We start from the raw sequence: 19,811 nt of genomic DNA on the forward strand, positions 1-19,811 counted from the left end.
GAATTTAAAAACTATGGCACTCAGTTTTGGGATGTTATCAAATAAGTAATTTTTTTTTTATGTTAAACAATGCCAGGTTGAAAGAAATGTTTAAACCAAACAACGTGAAAAAATAAGGCATAGTTTTTCAAGTACAAATAGTTTTGACATAAAGTTGGCCCACTTTTGGGCATTGTCCTTTTATAAGATGCCGAAAACTAATGCCGAAATGTGTCGTCAATATCGACGCAAAAAAAAAGAAAATAAAATTAAAATGAAAAAAAATCCAGGAAAAAGTTCAACAGAACGTAGTCGCGAGTTTCGTGCACGTAAAAAACAATTATTGAACAATCAAAATAGATGTTCAAATATAAGTGTTAATGTGACTGATGTAATAAATGGTAAGTGTAAATATTTTTTCATCCTGTTTTAAGTATAAACTAATATTTCAATGTTTTTCAATCAATAAATTTGATTTTTATTTTTTATACTAATCATGGATTATACAGTCGTGGTCAACTAATTAGGGACAATCTCTAGTTAAGCCAAATTGTGAATTTTTTATTTATTTTCCAACGAGTCTTGGCAGTATTCCATATCTTTTACATGTAAGTGTAATTAGTCATTTATGTGCGCGATTATACAAACAATAACAACTTCTTAAACATTAAACCTCTTTACAGTATAGCTGATACAATATCATAGTGCTATTGGTTCAAAGAATGCTGGCTGGCCATTTAATTACGGACACTGAGGTATTGCGTTCTAATTTCAAAATTTGAATTTTAATACTTTTTTGTTTCTTTTCTTATTGTTTAGTGGTCGTTTTGGTGGCAATCCAGATTTTTTATTTTAAGTTTTGAGAATTATTTTGAAGAAAAATGGGCAAAAATAAAAGTTGCGATCCAACACTACCAAAAATTATCATGAAGTTGGTCATACCGAAGGATAGCACAACATTTAAATTGTTCAAAAACTATGGTATGCAATGCAGTGCAACATTTCAAGCGCTATAACACAGCTTTAAATGTGTCCAGAACAATAAGATCGAGAAAAACGACTCCGCAAGAAGATAGAATGATAACCAGGTTAGCTAAGAAAGATCCGTTTCTGGGCTCTATTTTAATTAAACACGAAGTGTTTAGGGCAAAAGAAAGAGCCGGTGTATCTGCGAGGACCGTTCGACAACGTTTGGTAGAACCAGGGTTGTTCGGAAGAGTGGCTTGCAAAGTACCGTTGTTGAAGAAAGAACATAGAAATGCTCGTTTGGCATTTGCACGTAAATATGGACATTGGACCTACGCCCAATGGCAACATGTACTTTTCTCTGACGAGACCAAGGTTAATTTGATTTCTTCAGATGGAAGGCAATATGCACGGCGTCCTGTAAAAGCGGAAATGAATCCAAGATTCACAAAAAAACAGGCGAAACATGGCGGTGGAAACATTAAAATATGGGGTTCATTTTCTGGACGTGGAGTGGGACCTGTGAGGAAAGTTCAGGGTAACTTAGACCAACATCAATACAAGGCAATATTGGAAGAAACTATGCTTCCCTATGCTGAGGAGCATCTCCCTATTATATGGACGTTTCAGCAGGATAACGACCCGAAACATACCGCCCATTCAGTCAAGTCGTTTCTTACCAGTCTGTTTGTATCGGTGCTAGATTAGCCAGCAAATAGCCCGGACCTCAACCCAATTGAGCACCTTTGGCACGAAATCAAGAAAAAAGTTTCCACTGATCGTAATACAAATTTGGATGAACTTCATGAAGCTTTTTGTGAGGCATGGGCAAACATTCCTGTCGAAACATGTCAGAAACTGATAATGTCTATGCCACATCGGTGTCAAGCGGTAATTACTAACAAAGGTTTTGCTATTGGGTACTGATTTTACACGTAATAAAATGGGGCTGTTAAAGATATTATAACACTGAAGATTATAAGTTTTGTATAACTGTATTTTTCATTATACTTTACTGTCCTTAATTAAATGTCCACTACAGAATTGTACCTTAATATTCAATACATGTTTAATCTTTGATATTAAATACTTTTTCTATTTATTAAATCTTTTATTTACAGCCATTTATAGCATAATAATTGGACCACATTATGCAAATAATAGGTGCTGAGAAATCAATAGGGTTTTATATTTAAATGTACATAACCGGTTATAGCCCTTCACTATCTTGAATGTCCCTAATTAGTTGACCACGACTGTATATATATAACCTCAATACACCACGTGTACAACCTTATTTATTTTATTCTGTTTTAGACCACTCTCAGCAACAAAATAGCGTCCCAACGGGATATAATTTAGTAAATAATGATTGTAAGTACCAATAATGAATACTAACTTTCATCATTTAATTTTAAATAATATAAAAAAAAAAAAAATCTATTTAATAATAATTTCATTGGAAAAACTTAAAAATTTAATTTAAAAACATATACTTAATTTACAATTCATGATTTAAAATATGAAAACAAATTTAATTTAATTTAAACTCATATTTAATGATTCTTAAATTAACAAAATGATTTAATATTTAGATTTATAGGAAAAAAAAACAATTTGAAGGCGGATGAATATTTTTGAATTGTAAAATAAATTGTAAAAAAATCAAAATTAAAATGATATTAAAAAAAATTATAATTTAGTTTTAAACTAAAGGGTGGATAATTTTTAAATTGTACATATAATTTAATAACCATATTTGAAAATAATCATCATCTTAAAATGAGTTTTTAAAATTAATTTTAGATACATTTTTCAAAGAACAATGGCAGCTTTCTATACAACATTTTACCTGATATCTATTTGAGGCGTCTTGAAACAAAAAAATACTAAAACGATAGGAATAACATAGCTTAATAATAATAATAATAATAATAAAACATTTATTTCAGAAAAAATCCATAAAATAATAATAATACAATAGTCAGCACACAAACAGTTCAACAATACAAATAGAAAATGAACAATATACTAATTCAATTAATTAAATATACAAAGGAAATGAATTAGAAACACATAATTTTATCAATACAGTAGTAACCACTCTATGTCAATATTAGCTATCATTATGTCAATCAGTCAATTAATTTGGAGAAAAAATAAAATAAAAAAGAAAATCATACACATTTCATAATGAAGAGTAAAATAATAATAAGGATATGTCAGTCTTGTCCGGTAATTATACACATCCATTTATGTTGGATCGGACAATCAGCGCGAGAAGCAATCATCCCGAGGATGCCATTACTACTGTCTCTCACTCGTCTTAAAAAAGAGGCAACCTTTTTTCGGATTATAGCTTGATAGCCATCCGTCCGGGCATCAGCAAACATTTGCGACGCACTGCAGTAGGGAGGCAGCCGCAATAGCACCCTGAAGATGTTGTTATACTGAACGCGCAGGACCCTGGCAGCCCGCTGAGTATGATTCACCCATAGACTGCTCGCGTAAAACGATTGGCAAAATGCCTTAAACAAAGAAATTTTTACTGGGGAGGAGCACCGAGCGAATCTACGGGCAACCATGTTTCCTCGGACCGCCAATGCCCTGCGCTCCCGCTCCAAATCTGCGTCATCGGACAAATCATCCGTTACAATGTGGCCCAGGTACTTAAAACTGGTCACTCTCTGCAGTTCCTCATCATATAATTTAATTGAAGGAACACAAACTGGAACAGGTGTACCTGACTTACCCTTGAAAAGCAGAACTTTACTTTTTGCTTTACTGTAGGTCAGTCCATGCTCCCCAGCGTAGGTCTCGCATATAGCCAGCATATTACGAATAGCACCTACCGATGGTCCCAGCAGCACCATATCGTCCGCGTAGCTAATATTATTGACGCATACACTATCAATATGACAACCGGTATGAGTGCTGCTGAGCTCACCGATAAGGTCATTTATGTACAAGTTAAATAACAAAGGAGAGGTCAGCCCCCCCTGCCTCACGCCACACTCCATGCCATATGGCCCGGACAAAGCTCCCGCCCATCTCACCTGGTTCCGCTGGCAGTGGTACCATTCCTGTAACACTGATATGACCTCAACCGGTATACCCGCCCTGCCCAGTTTGTCCCAAAGCTTATCATATAGGACTGTGTCAAACGCCTTAGACAAGTCTAGGAAGCACGCGTATACCGGTGTTTTCCTGTCCGTATAGTACTGAACAGCTTGCTTAAGACATAATATCGCACTTTCAGTGGAAAGCCCATTTCTGAAACCGAACTGGGCTTCATGCAGTTTAATATGTTTGTTAAGAATGTTATCAAGCAAGCCGTCCAACACCTTGGCTAATATGGTCGCAAGAGAGATGGGTCGATAGTTACTCATATCCGAAACGTCCCCAGTTCTGTTCTTAATAATTGGAATCACTATAGTTTTAGTAAGTTCCTCTGGTAAGTAACTATGGCAAAGGCAGAGATTATAAAACAAGGATAGGACGCGTGGCAGGTGGACTCCAGCATGCCTAAGATGCTCGATGCTGAGACCATCATATCCAGGGGATTTACCTCTATGCATGCTGTTAATAACTCTTTTAACCTCCTTCGATGTAAAACTGATATCCCTTTTCTGAATGATGGTTCCAGCAACGGGCGACCGAAACACACCAGTATTACGCTGCGGTGTCACCTTGAAGTGTTTACTAAACGCATTTGCAATCAAGTGATGGTCAAAAATACCATTAATACTCACAGGAAGGCCAGGTTTCTGGTTAAATTTTCCGGTATCTTTCCAGAACTGTGGGAAATTATTAGCGGAATGATGGGATGCAAGTGAATCCATTTTAATTTGTTCCTGCCTATCCTGGCACCATCTTAACTTCTGCTTAAACAACTTCCTACTTTCTACCATGTCAACATACGTCTGACCATTCTTAGGCTTGCCATCTTCTACCCAGGCCAAAAACCTCGACCTGGCCTCCCTATGGTAGCTTACAACATACTTGTTCCATCCCGCAACATAACCACCCCTCCTTCGAGGCTTGACCCTTTTACAAGTAGCTGTTGCTGCATCCGACAACGTAGTGACCAGTCTTAAGTACATATTTTTTATTAATAACTTGTGCTCAGCATTGGAGCACATTCCATCACAGCAACTACTCATTTCCATCGGAAAATCAATTTCTCGCAGTTGAGCACAACATAGTTTGTTATATTTCCGGATTTGCTCAGCCGTACGTTCACGCCAAATAACCCCACTGAACACCGGTGCAGAGATTGGTAACTGTTTATACGACACTAAATCCAAGTTACAATCAATCACCAGTGGGAAATGATCAGACCACTGCACGTCATACTCGACTAACACGTTAATCACTGTCGACAGCGCTGCATTTGTGACAACACAATGATCCAACCATCTCACGCAACCTTAAGCAAGCTTAAGCTTAATCAGAAATATTTTTGGTATAAGAAAGTCACAAAAAAAAGATATCAACGTGTTTACTTTATAATTTGAGGTTATCTATCAATAACTAGATGTCTCTGATTTTTGTAGGCACGGACTATAACAAATTGATAAAATAAGTAAACGATATGTTTAAATAACATGTTTAGTTTCATTATCATAGATGAACCAAGGATACACCTCTAATAGTACTCGAGTAGGTAGGTACCCTTAGCAATTGCAGAGCTACCTAGGTACATATACATATTGTATAATTTGTTCTTTCTTCTTTGTAAATGTGTAAAAATGTGTGTCAGAGATAGGTACTTTTAACATTTTGAACGAATTAGTCACATATTTGCGACAAACGAAGGCTTGCAAAGCTAATTTACTATAGTAAAATTATTTTGTCCGTGCAGTTTGGGTCATAAAAAATCGGAGCGGTGAAGCGAGTATTTCGCTCTCTCTTCTACTTACGAGCATTATGGACGGGCATAGTCATTAGACATGTGTAAGTAATGCGAGTGATATTACTCGGGTAATATTACTCTACGATTTAATGCAACATCACACATTACGCGAAGGAAACAAACATCACACCATCACCCAACATGTTTCTTTCTTTGTCGTGTAATGTTGCTTATTACACGAACGGAACCGAGCGAGCGAGACAGACCGATCGACGCAAAATAAATGAGCAAGCGACACGGAATTATTCCTAGTGATTTGGAACCGTATGTCCTGGCCGCTAGGTACATTTTTATACCTATGGTACGTCTGAATTTTAATATAGGTATTTGTGTTTATATTTTTCATGCGGCCAGCCGGTAGTTTCCCGCAAGTACTTACTTAATTTTTTATTCGCAACTTTTGTAAAATCGCTAGTCGCTCGTAATTGTTTAGTAATATTTCATATTAATTTTTGTGTTTGATTTGAATTACTTAAGCACTTGTTTGAAGATAGTTTTATTATTTGTTTTAATGCGTGTTTAATAAGTGAAAGAAATAACGGCGTCTAAATGAAAGTACAGTCCTCCTTGGATGCACTTTGAGGATATCGCGCCGAAACAATGCATCTACTGCTCTCGTATATTAACATTATTGTCGAGCTCAATTTGCAGTCTAAGTCGCCATATGAAATCCGTTCATCCCACAATAAATTATATTAAGTAAAAAATAAAATTATTATATTATTAAGTAAGTCAATCTCTGTCAAGTAATATAACAGTGTATTACAATACAAAGTTCATACTTTGTATTGTAATACACTACTGTAATGACACACCCGAATCATTACCTAAGTGATGTGTTGATACACATCACTTAGGTAATGATTCGGGTGTATAGATACAATGTATTCGTCGTCACAGTATCTATTGAACGCACCGAGTAATGTTAAGAGTGATGTGTAATGTTTTCGAGTAATATCACCTGTCTGTAAAAGTGATGTCATATCACATTACATTGGGAAGTGATGTTTTGCGCAAGTCTAATAGTCATGCGCATTATGTCAGTTGTCATACTGTTAAAATCATTGTTTTTTTAAGTGATTTTATGACCTGGTAACTAAGACCTTTAAGTCATGTCTTATTTTAATTTATATTCTTATTTTTATGAAAAATGATAATATGGAGTGAAATGAAATGAAAATGATTAATTTGAGACGTTAATCAACTGGGATGAAATTAAATGAAATGAGATGATATGGAATGAAATATAATCTTAGTAAAATGGTGGTCATTTACTAAGATTTTTTCAGTGGACTTTTTGGAGGATCCCGAGAAGTTGCGTCCAGCGGCTTTGTTTCATTTTCCCACATTTGTGCACTTTCACAGATATTAAACAGTTAATAAACCACCGTTATTACACATTTAAACCTGAAGAAACACTAAATAGACAAAATAAAACAAATCACACAACTTCACTCCTCGCGTTCCCGCCAAAAAGTCGTCTTAAAATCATTGTCATCCTCAGTGCTGCCATTACTATTACATATTTAGTTATTTAATTAAGTACTAATTGTAACAAAGGATAATTAATATTATTATTTTCATTTTAAATACTTTATGAATATTATTCATTATTAAAAAATATTGCTTTTTTGTGCCAATAGTATAAATGCCATCCTTTACAAATATTAAACCGGAAGTACACAAAAATCTAATTAAAAGCTTATTAACATTTTTTCGTGGCTTTGCCACGTAAATCTAACATCGTATAAAAAACGAGCAAATAAAATGATGAAGTTTCGTTTATGTCTTAATCTAAGACGCCTTTTAAACATTCAGGTAAAAAATTGCCATTGTTCTTTACGATGTAGAAAATTTTAGTTTTTTAAGGAATTGATTCTCAATACACAATCGATAGATAACTCGTTACATGCTTTGAATTGTTTTTTTTCTTTTGTATATTTGGAGTACAGGTCGTCGAACTTGATGAGAAATGAGGTCGTAGTCTCAATTAAAGTGTAGCAATTGAACGGATATTCCTCGATGTCCTTCGTAGCAGAAAACAGAACAGGAAAAATTAGAAGAAAAAAACCAGGGCACTAGGACATGCTTTGGTAGATTTAAAAATGTACTGAAATTATTAATCCATCTTCAAATAAGAATCGCTGTTATAATAATATAAGGAAGTAAAATAACGGAACACGCCTGCAAAGCGAAAACTTGTCCATCTTCAGACGAGGCTTGTGGAGAGTATTAAGCGGTGGGCAGCGCCCATGGACTTCAGTAGGCATTGCTGAAGTCCATGGGCAACTGTAACCACTCACCATCAGGTATGCTCGTCTGCATACAAAGGCAATAAAAAAACAAAATGTCTGCAATTCACACGTGGTAGAAGTGAAACCTTCCAAAATTAAAATACAATTATCCTAAACGTCTTAAGTATATGTAAAATTTTGTCATTAGTAAATAATTGTAAGGTAGCGCCCTCTGTGAATTGATATTTTAATTTCACGTATAATCCTAAATTAAAATTCACTACAAGAGCTTTCATACACACGTTAGTATTAAAAAATCTCAGAGATGGCGCTGTATTAAATAGTATGTATATTTCTGTCTCATTCTTTGCTGGCTTCATCCTACACATTTTTGTAATTGTGTCTCTTACCTGTCGTTTTTTCCGTTGCATCCGGTTTGAAATCACAACGATTCTAAAGAAGTTTTCACGTCAAAAATACATAGATCGAGCTATTTAATGGGACTGGTTAATAAAAGGACAATTCGTGCATGGCTTCAGTATCTGTTTCAAACTCCACTTTATTTATTTTACGATATTAAAATTGATGAGAGCTTCTTCAACAATGATAGTAATAATGAAATCGATCTAGAAGAAATGAGTGAAGATAATAATATACCGGTTGAAGAGAGTTTAACAGCACAACAGAAAACTCTACTTTGGAATGAAGATATGTATTTACGGATCGCTCCTGGAGAATATAACATTCCCAAAAGTATAATTTTTGATGAGCATGCCGAAGAACTTTCTTTCCCATCGATTTATTTGGGTCATTTCCGAAAATTTAGAGGGGGAGTAAATGCAACACCGTTCGCAATATCAACTAGCGAATTACGAAGATCAGATCGGCGTGGAGTTACTCCACATCATTTATTATATCTAGCAATGAAAATTATGAGGTTAAGAGTTCGTGACTCGCTTACGATTGCATTTAAACATGTGGGAAAAAATACTAATATTACACGGCAGCAAGTTGAGTCAGCTGACTACATTAATAATTGTATCGAAAGTAATTTAGCTTTCCTACGCTCAATACCAAATTCGGTTTGGTATTGGAGCGATCGAAAAAGAGATCTTTTTGCGATGATTCGGCAACTAGGAAAACCTACTGTTTCTTACTTTGAGTGCCAATGAAATCGGATGGACCAATTTAATACAATTATAGTACAAATAAAAAAATAAAAAATAACGGTACTGAAATTTCAGCTGAACAAGCTGCGTCACTGGATTACATATCTAAGAAGACTACACTAGTGAATGAAGATGCTGTGCTATCTATTTTAATAAAATAGTCAATATATTGATAACTATTCTCCCATCAAAGAAAAACAGCCCATTCGGAAATTATTATGTTGTCGACTATTTTAAACGAATTGAATTCCAGCATCGTGGTAGTCCTCATGCACATATTTTATTGTGGCTGAATGACGCTCCATCAGATCCTCTTGGTACAAACTATCAAGATACTGTAATGATGATCGATCAATTGATATCAGTTTCTTCATCAGAAGCTTCTGGACATATTCGCTTGCAAAGTCACAAACATACTTTTACCTGTTATAAAAAAGTACATGCCAATCAACCTCAGAAATGCCGATTTGATGCTCCATTTATGCCATGTAAATCCACTACAATATTAAAACCAATGCTGAAAGATCAACCAGGATATGCTGATTATGCTAAGCGGTATAAACAAATACAAATTAATCTTGAGAACAATCATTACGAGAATGTTTAAATGTTTTATGCACAAAATCATATAACTTCTGATAATGATTATTTTCATATTCTTGAAGCTGGAATTACCAGACCTAAAGTATTTTTGAAGCGACAACCTAAAGAAAAATGGCACAACCCTTTCAATCCTTTTATTCTCAATGTATTACAATCAAATACAGATATGCAATTTATTATCGAAGAATACTCATGTGCAGCGTATGTTGTTGAATATGTCAATAAAACTAATAGGGGTATAAGTAATTTACAAAGACAAATTCATGAAATCATGGACGAAAACCCTGAGTTTGATATAGTAGAAATAACTAGAAAAATGAGTGTTAATATGCTCAACACCGTTGAATTAACAAGCCAGGAAGCAGCGTGGTAACTTCTTCGTGAACCTATGTCTAGAAGTTCAGTCTCCACAGTTTATATTCCCACCGTTTGGCCTATTGAACGACAGCGTATTATAATAATATAATAATAATAATAAGCCTTTTATTTCATGCAAATAATAGGTTACATACACGTTTCAAGTATGAAGAAGAAATTATAAAGTAAAGAAAAAAGAAAAAAAAGGAAAGAAGAAAAAATAATAGTGATGCTGTTTACACTTGTTTGCCCTTTTCTCCTTCCTCCTCTCATCCCTCTTCCCTCCCGCCCCTCGTTTAAAAAAATATAAATGTAGATAGTGCTTTTTTTAAAAAAAAGTTTATAGTGTGTAAATATAAAAGTTTGTTTACATGAACCCTCCTCAAATGAAGGTGAAGGCCTCCTCTAAAGAATACCATGTATCTTTATCTTGGGCTATTTGTGGCCAGCGGGTATCAGCTATTTTTATCAGCTCGTCTGACCATCTCATGTGGGGTCTGCCTTTCCGGCGTTTGCCTATTGGACCCTTCCACGTTGTTACCCTGTTGGTCCATCTCTCATCCTTTAGCCTCGCTATGTGCCCAGCCCACTTCCATTTTAGTTTCTTAGCCTAGATTAGAGCATCCGTCGCTTTGGTGGCTTCTCTAATTTTTGTGTGACGAATTTTTTGCATCTTTTTTATATTGAGCATACTTCGTTCTATTCCGCGACAGCGTATTAGACGAACACAAAAAGAATTAGATGAATTAAATATCAATGAAGATTCAACAAGTATTTGGAAGGAAAACTGGTTTGATAAATACGAGAAGCGACCACAAGAAATGGAAGAATCATCACTTGCACAATTCGTTGCTAATTTTACTAAAAATTCTCAAGGTGATTATATTCGTCGAAAGCAACAACGCATCATTCGATATAGGAATTATGACATAGGCTCAGATATAAATGAGTGTAAAAGAGAAATGGTGACTTTGCATATCCCATTTCGGAATGAAGAATTCGATATTCTTGAAGAGATGAAATTTACTAGGATTTACGATGAAAATGAAAACCAAATTCTGGAGCGACGTAAAGAGTTGAATCTGACTTAGACATTAATAAAACTATAGAGCTATGCCGAAAACTATGTCGCGAAAATGATGAAGCAGACGATGACGATGAGATTCATGATATTGCCACTAGATTTCCAGAAGCTAATCCATTCCAAACGCTATATGACAATCCGAATTCGGATGTAAACAGTGATTTACGTCTCGCGACCCTAAATAAACTTGGTGCCATTGCAAAACGGAAAGAAAATCTAATGCCTAACGAGCAATATTATGAGCTGATGAAAATGGCAAACCAAAAACAAAAGGAACTTTTGATGCACGTCATTTACAATCTTCAGTTGGAAGATCATCCTCCGCTGCAAATATTTTTTTATTACATGATGCTATTTCTTCACCGTGGAAATCAATCGTGAACATTTGTTGAATACGTATTTCATTAGAAAAATTGGTACCCGACTGAGATTCGAACACCGTTGTGCATCGCTCAACACGAATGCACCGGACGTCTCACGGGACGTCTTATCCGTTAGGCCACGACGACTTCATTTTCAGTGTGTAACAAAAAAATTAAAACTAAACTTAAATATTTAAAGAAGAGAATATTTAAATGAAACGTGTTTTTATTTTTTTTTATTGCTTAGATGGATGGACGAGCTCACAGCCCACCTGGTGTTAAGTGGTTACTGGAACCCATAGACATAACAGATTGATTACATTTGATGAGAATAATTTTGATTAGGTTATATTTATTTGGGAAATAAAACACGCCAGATTTTTCTTGTACGTTAAAGAGGTATTATATGAATATCCGTACCGTCTTAAACAAATTTTTCGTTCGGACTACCATCATACTTCGATTATATTCGCTTAAAAATAAAGAACATTTGGATTGAATAATAGAGCGATGTTGAATTAAAAATTTTAATATCACAGCTTAACAAACAGCAAAAGATCAAATTTAATCGTTTTCGTCAAATTCAAACGAAGCGTCATCTTCTGAAGTATTTGCTTGGAGCACCGGAAGCTGAGCGGTGAAGGGGCAGCAAGCTTCTTTGTCGCCGCATTGTCTGAAATTAATACATAAAACGTTTTTGACAACCAAATGCCCATTTCTTCGAAAGACCTCCATGTTATTTTTGGTTGTACCTAGAAAACCAGTTCATTGCACACTTTATTTTTTTTTTGAGTTTATGGCCTGGTATCTAGACCTTTAGGCCAAACGTTAATTGCCCACTTGTGACATAGCTCCATAGACAACACAACGTAATTGCCGCCAGCTACTTCAATTTGACGGATTTTATTGCCTCGCAACTCTCATTAGTGCACTGGAGGTTTTTCCAACGCTTAATTTTATTCTTAATAAAAGCCATGGGGGCAATCGGAGTGGATATACTGCACATCATCTGTTGTCGAATTTGGGTCACTGGAGGTTGGCCGAGCGATTGGTCACATTCGATATTCATTCCACTTCACAAAAAGGGATCAACGAAGAAGTGCAATAACTACAGACTAATTTCTCTCGTATCCCACGCCAGTAAAGTCATGCTGCACATAATTAACACGAGGCTCCAAGGTTACTTGTCCCGAGAGATCGCCCCCGAGCAAGCAGGTTTTGTAAAAGGTCGAGGCACAACAGAGCAACTACTCGTAATGCGGCAAATTGTAGAAAAGGCCAGAGAATTTAATATTAGCCTATATGTGTGCTTCGTGGATTTCCGAAAGGCTTTTGATACCGTCAAGTGGTGGAAGCTGTGGTTGGTACTGACGGAAATGGGTGTACCGCAACATCTTGTACACACCATCAGACGTCTGTACGAAGATGGCACGGCCGCTGTTCGTGTTGACAGTATTGACTCCGAACGCTTCAGCATACGGGCAGGCGTTACGCAGGGCTGCATACTATCTCCTCTTTTATTTAATATATACACAGAGTATATAATGCGGATAGTTCTTGAAGATTGGGATAACGGAATATCCGTTGGTGGTCGGAAAATATCAAACATGAGATACGCCGATGATACTACCCTCTTGGCATCAACCAGAGACGAAATCGAGGTGCTTCTTCGCCGGCTGGAGACTACAGCGTTGGATTTTGGACTTGCGATCAATCGTGATAAGACCAAAATGATGATCGTAGATCGTGCTAACATCAACTAACCGGAAGTCCAACATATAGCGGGATGCGAGGTAGTTAATAGCTATGTATATATAGGCTCCACTATCACCAACGCTGGAGGCTGCGAAGATGAGATCCGAAGACGTTGCGCCGTGACAAGATCCTCAGTTGAGAGGCTAACAAAGATTTGGAGAGACCGCAGAATAACCAAAAACACAAAAGTTCGGTTAATGAGATGCCTGGTCTTTCCAATCTTTCTGTATGGGGCTGAGACGTGGACGCTGAGGATGCAAGACCGTCGTAAGATTGACGCACTGGAAATGTGGTGTTGGAGACGTCTCCTCAGAATTCCGTGGACCGCGCACCGTACCAACATTTCGATCCTGAAAGAGCTCAACATCAAGGAGAGACTATCGTCAACAGTCCAATTACGAATCCTCAAGTTCTTCGGGCACATCACTCGTAATGAGGATTCCATTGAGCGGTTGGTGGTGCAAGGGAAAGTCGAGGGCAAAAGATCTCGCGGACGATCTCCAACACGATGACAACTCGCGGACGACCTCATAAAATCTGTTACTCACTCCAACATAAATGTTTGCTCTCACTCTGCGAAACATCGTGCCACATGGCGTTGCATCGCGAGAGCATCGGTATCGCAGGATCCGACTGATGCATGACCACGACCACTCTGTCAAGAGTGTACGAATAGGAAGAATTTTATTCTTATAGGGATGGCTGGACGAGCTCAAGGCTCATCTGGGTTTGCGAGGATACGGGAGCCCAACATCATAAATGCCACCACTCACTTTGAGGCATGAGTTCTAGTCTCGGTTTTTACAGTACAACAGCTGCCCCACCCGTCAAACCGAAATGATTGGTTAAAGTTTCACAAAAATTTAATGGTTATACCTACTGTTTAAAAAAAAATAGACAGGGTAGACCTACCCGTGCGGTCGTACAAGACGTCCTACTATCAGAAATTACGCAATTTATATATTTTTTTATTTTTTAATTTTTTGTTGCTAAGATGGGTGGACGAGCTCACAGCCCACCTGGTGTTAAGTGGTTACCGGAGCCCATAGACATCCACAACGTAAATGCGCCACCCACCTTGAGATACAAGTTCTAAGGTCTCAAATATAGTTACAACGACTGCCCCACCCTTCAAACCGAAACGCATTACTGCTTCACGGCAGAAATAGGCAGGGTGGTGGTACCAACCCGCGCGGACTCACAAGGGGTCCTACCACCAGTAAATTTTTGCGAGTTTGATTTTAATTACACGTTGTTATTCCTTCACTGTCGAAGTCGACGTCAAATTGTCAAGTCGAAGAAGCACTTCCTTTAAAAAAATGGTACCTGCCTGCGGAATGCGAACTTCGGCATAGTTGCATCTATACGAATGCACGGGGCGTCTTATCTTTTAGGCCACGACGACTTCAAACGAAACCTGTTTACCCTTTCAAATTTCACCTAAGATTGATATTGAAAATCGTTTTCGTAGCATTATTATCTGTGTTAAGTGTATTATCTAAGTCTTTTACATAATCTATACTTTGCTTTGTTAATTGCATTGGGCTTTTTGGCGGGAACGCGAGGAGTGAAGTTGTGTAGTATGTTTTATTTTGTCTATTTAGTGTTTCTTCAGGTTTAAATGTGCAATAACGGTGGTTTATTAACTGTTTAATTTCAGAAGTCGTCGTGGCCTAAAGGATAAGACGTCCGGTGCATTCGTATCGAGCGATGCACCGGTGTTCGAATCTCGCTGGCGGGTACAAATTTTTCTAATGAAATACGTACTCAACAAATGTTCACGATTGACTTCCACGGTGAAGGAATAACATCGTGCAATAAAAATCAAACCCGCAAAATTATAATTTGCGTAATTACTGGTGGTAGGACCTCTTGTGAGTCCGCACGGGTAGGTACCACCGTCCCGCCTATTTCTGCCGTGAAGCAGTAATGCGTTTCGGTTTGAAGGGTGGGGCAGCCGTTGTGACTATACTCTGAGACCTTAGAACTATATCTCAAGGTGTGTGGCGCATTTACGTTGTAGATGTCTATGGGCTCCAGTAACCAATTAACACCAGGTGGGCTGTGAGCTCGTCCACACATGTAAGCAATAAAAAAAAAAACTGTGAAAGTGCACAAATGTGAGAAAACGAAACGAAGCCGCTGGACGAAACTTCTCGAGATTTCTAAAAACTCTACCGTAAAATTCTCAGTAATGACCACCATTTTACTGAGATTGCATTTCATCCCATATCATCTCATTTAATTTAATTTCATCCCAGTTGATTAATGTCTCAAATTAATCATCTTCATTTCATTTCATCTTATTTCATCTCATTTCATTTCACCCCATATTATCTTTTATAAAAATATGTATAATATAAATTAAAATAAGACATGGCTTAAAGGTCTTCGTAACCAGGTCATAAAATCCCTTAAAAAAATTGATTGCATAGATTATACACGATTGTTTACTTTCAGTATACATAGGTACGCGATACGTAATATTTATTTTGAAAAATATTTAGTAAAAAAATAATATATTTCAAAATCTCTAAGACTAATAAATGAGAACATAACAAACACAACTTATTACTTATTGTTAAACAATCTGAAATATGGCAGAGTGTAGTTCGAAAAACGACGTAAAAAACCCGGAGGCGGCAAATGTTTCTGGAATTACAACTATAGAAGGTCAGTCTTGAAAACATTTGTTTTATCAAACCGTACAATAGGTATCTACAAAACCTAAAAACTTAACTAATAGTTAGACAATAATCTATCTTAATCTTCTTCTTTAAATATAAAAATGAATTGCTGTTCGTTAGTCTCGCTAAAACTCGAGAACGGCTGGACCGATTTGGCTAATTTTGGTCTTGAATTATTTGTGGAAGTCCAGAGAAGGCTTAAAAGGTAGATAATTATGAAAATGCTCGGAATTAAATAAAAATAACAATTTTGTTTTTCCTTTTATGTGTCCCCCGTCGGAAGGATTCCTTTTGTTTGTTTTAAGTTAATTTTATACAAAAATTTACGTCTTTTATTTATCGATTGAGGCAATACGAAGCCGGGTCAGTTAGTTAAAAAATAAAAAAGGTTTTATTATTATTTTACAAAACAATTCTAAAATAAAGGTGATGATTAGAATTTATCTATAGAATTAGTATTTTTTATTTTAGGTTTAGTCTTGTACTACGACTTCACTATTTCCAGAAACTTATTCCTTGCAATCTTAAAAAGGCAGTAAATACCTAGTGAAATATTTCCTAGATTTAGTAGCAATGAGTTTTAGGGTTGACATTGTAAATGCTGGCTGTTATTGAAAATTAGGTCATTATTATAACCTTTGACTATATTGTATGTCACAATTAAAGTTTCTTACTATCGTGTTGCTTAAGTCTACCTAGTGTCATATTAGGTAGATTTAAAGTAGAGGACGTAGTAGGACGTCTTGTATGTGTTTTGCTTTGAAGGGTAGGGCAGCCGTTGTAACTATAGACCTTAGAACTCATATCTCAAGATGACTGTCGGCATTTGGGTTTTAGACGTCTATGGGCTCTGGTAACCACTTAACATCAGGTAGGCCGTGAGCTCATCCACCCATCAAAGCAATAAAAAAAAACCGAGCTGGACCCAAATTAGAGTATGCTTTTACTGTTTCAGATCGCCCAATAATGCAACTATTCAAACGGTTAATAAACTACACAAGTATGAACTTAACGCTGACAAACAAACAAATAATTCAGATATTACATAAAGATTTTGATATTCACACTGGGACTCTTCATAGCTTAACAGTGGACGTGTACGTGAATATAATTAAAAAATATCTAAGAGAATGGCCTGAATGGGACGAGTTTGATCAAATAACTAATTTACAAGCGGAAAAATCACCTGAGTATGTTAAGAAGATTTTGGAACGTAAGTATGAGAATATAAAGTTGTATTTGGGTGAGATGTTGGAGATTGCGAAGCCTCTTGCGAACGAAGCAGTGAAGGAAGTTCAAAAAGTTACCAAAGACAGCAACAAAATGAATGAAGTTATGATGGAAGTGTCCTGCTCGAGAGATCAGCTGAACCAGTTAATTCACAGGAACCCCCAAGCAGAGAACTCCACTGATATATTCAACTTAACTGAAAATATACACAACCGTATCATACTACACATGTGGGATTTAGAATCAATATTAAAATTACAAGTTCAAATAAATATAAATTTACCGTGTATTTCCTTCGTACGTGAGATGAAACACGTACTCAAACATGTTCTAGTCAACAAGATGCACACTAAGCATGTCTATAATAAAGAGGCTTTAAATACTTCTCTGATGGTCAGAAGTAACTCGGCCAAACGAAATTTAAATAAAGCCTTCATTAATCGATTGTTAACAGATTTAATGATATTTTATAAGGACCACCCCGGTTATTCTCTTTACAAAACCATATTTGAATTAATGCGGAATGAGTTAGATCTGATACCGCTCCCAATAGTTAACTCTTGTTCGTTCAGCAAGATCTTAAATCAATATGCGTATGTCAGGTATCTTTACACAGACGAGTGGGTCAGTGATGATAACAAATATGATTTGCAAATAGAGGAAACCCTTGTACCGAGGATACAAATATCATACAACAAGTACGGTTTCTTTGAACAAAAGAATATGCCCACAAAAGACTGGTTAAAGCTGAGGTGTGGTTATTGTGAAGTATTGTTCACTGGTCAATCAATTGAAGACACAATCGTGGAGCACTATAACATATACCACCAGAACGAGCCCGATTGGTTTTGTACGAATTGCAAACACCGGTTTAACGTGAAACAATTGGCCGAGAACATGTGGTACCACGACTGCTGAATGGAGAAGCAATTTCTGATATTTTAATTCTTGAATAAATTAAAATGACATTTGGTTGTCACACACACAAACATGAAGTTTTTTTTTTTTAAATCCAATTATCATGTTCACATGATGTGGCACATCATTGTGCAAATGGTTTTATTCTTTTGATTGATTGGTTAGCGCCTTGACTGCTGGACTGAGCTTATTTGAGATAGTTTGGGCAAACGTTCCTGTGATCAACAGGTTTGTTACCTCTTTGTCTAATTTTTTATTTTATTGCTTAGGTGGGCGGATGAGCTCACGGCCCGTGTGATGTTAAGCGTTTATCAGAGCTCATAGACTTGAATAACGTAAATGCCGAGATTAATCTTGAGATATGAATTTTAAAGCCTCAGTTTTTACAGTACGACCGGCTGCCCAGCCTTTCAAACCAAAACGCATTACTTTTCCACGGCAGAAATACGCAGGGTGGCTTTTTTTTTCTTCTACCTAAGCTGAGAGCCTTGAGAGGCTATTTCAACGTAATCTTAACTAGTAGGTGAGCTCACGGGGCTCAAACCGGAGCGTTGCTAACACTGGCCCTACCAAGAGCAATGCTTCGCAGAATCTACCACCAGATCGGAAATGCGATCCACTGAGAAGATCCGGCCAGAAACTCATTGGGCTGTGTCTGTGGGTTAATTTACTCGTCGAGCCCTTCGTCGTAAGCGACGGGTTCGACGAGAACGATGACCGGTGCTTGAGGTACCTAAAAGCACCGTTCTAGGGTGGCGACACCCAGCCTTGCTCTCATAATACGTCCTACTACTACTGAAGTACATTTATATGTACAAATTTAAACGGCGGAATTCAAATGGACGGGTTTCGATGATTGCGTCACGAAGGAACTAGTGACTACCGCCATCGCACCCCAGAAGAAGTACGCCCTTGCCCATGTTAGGAGAGGGGACTCCAGAGCCTGTACCGCATAGAGCGGTACCCCGTGTGGACAGCCACCCACACGCTTCCCAGTGGGAAGCCTGCCAACACGCTTGAAGGGCTACACGTGGGCTGAATCTTCTCTTACATGCTACTGCAGGAGGCAAGATCTTGGTAATGCCTCCAGTGTTTCGGCATCAAGCACGGCCTCGCCAATTACCCGACAACTGTCGGCCGTGGCGGACGGAGGAGTGATGAGCGTGGCCCCCTCAATAATGGGTCACGTCCATCGTTTCCTCCAAGCGAATTTGAACCACCCTGCTATGGCGTACGATCTCTTTTTCCACACCATAGCGGAGTAGTCAAACGATGAGTGGCTGGCTGTTCGGGCCCTATCTCGAGGATAGGTCGGTCGTGTGCACTGGATACGAAGGTGCGTTGCTCCACTTTTCGGTAGTGTTTTACAGGCTTTGGTCCATGAACCTCAGGATATTGGCTACGACTGGGTCCTACGAAGCGTCCTTCACAGCCCTCTCAGGGCCTACGTGTTGTGCGCTACGTGGATGACACGCTGCTCATCACTCGGAGAAAAGACTAGCATGAGTTAGGAGTGGATAATATCGGTTTTGCCGCGTATCGAATCGTATCT

The 19,811-nt window shown here is 37.3% G+C and overlaps 2 protein-coding genes across 5 annotated transcripts in view; one reads left to right on the top strand and one right to left on the bottom strand.

Moving 5' to 3' along the window:
- LOC114241627 (uncharacterized) lies at positions 1-18,330 on the top strand. 2 transcript variants are annotated; one of them, XM_089737855.1, is made up of 4 exons: positions 44-380; positions 2,263-2,319; positions 15,885-16,097; positions 17,067-18,330. In XM_089737855.1, exons 3-4 carry the CDS (start codon positions 16,022-16,024, stop codon positions 18,257-18,259), a joined length of 1,269 nt encoding a protein of 422 aa, XP_089593981.1. In that variant the 5' UTR covers positions 44-380; positions 2,263-2,319; positions 15,885-16,021; the 3' UTR covers positions 18,260-18,330. The 2 variants fall into 2 exon arrangements, with proteins under 2 accessions (XP_089593980.1, XP_089593981.1); XM_089737854.1 differs by lacking the exon at positions 15,885-16,097 and having other exon boundaries at positions 1-380.
- LOC114241628 (uncharacterized) overlaps positions 12,183-19,811 on the bottom strand; it is a 16,316-nt gene continuing 8,687 nt past the window's right edge. For all 3 annotated transcript variants that reach the window (XM_089737857.1, XM_089737858.1, XM_028172497.2), the window contains exon 4: positions 12,183-12,342. In XM_089737857.1, the coding sequence (XP_089593983.1) occupies positions 12,234-12,342 (109 nt within the window). In that variant the 3' untranslated portion in view covers positions 12,183-12,233. The remainder of the gene's footprint in view (positions 12,343-19,811) is intronic.

Source organism: Bombyx mandarina, chromosome 24 (assembly GCF_030267445.1).
Source record: "Bombyx mandarina strain Sakado chromosome 24, ASM3026744v2".
NCBI lineage: Eukaryota > Metazoa > Arthropoda > Insecta > Lepidoptera > Bombycidae > Bombyx > Bombyx mandarina.

Bases quoted from the DNA above. Each gene is read 5' to 3' on its own strand.
- LOC114241627 (XM_089737854.1), top strand. From the start codon at position 188: ATGCCGAAAACTAATGCCGAAATGTGTCGTCAATATCGACGCAAAAAA. The intron at 381-2,262 runs GTAAGTGTAAAT...ATTCTGTTTTAG, and splicing joins TGTGACTGATGTAATAAATG to ACCACTCTCAGCAACAAAAT. The intron at 2,320-17,066 runs GTAAGTACCAAT...TTACTGTTTCAG, and splicing joins TAATTTAGTAAATAATGATT to ATCGCCCAATAATGCAACTA.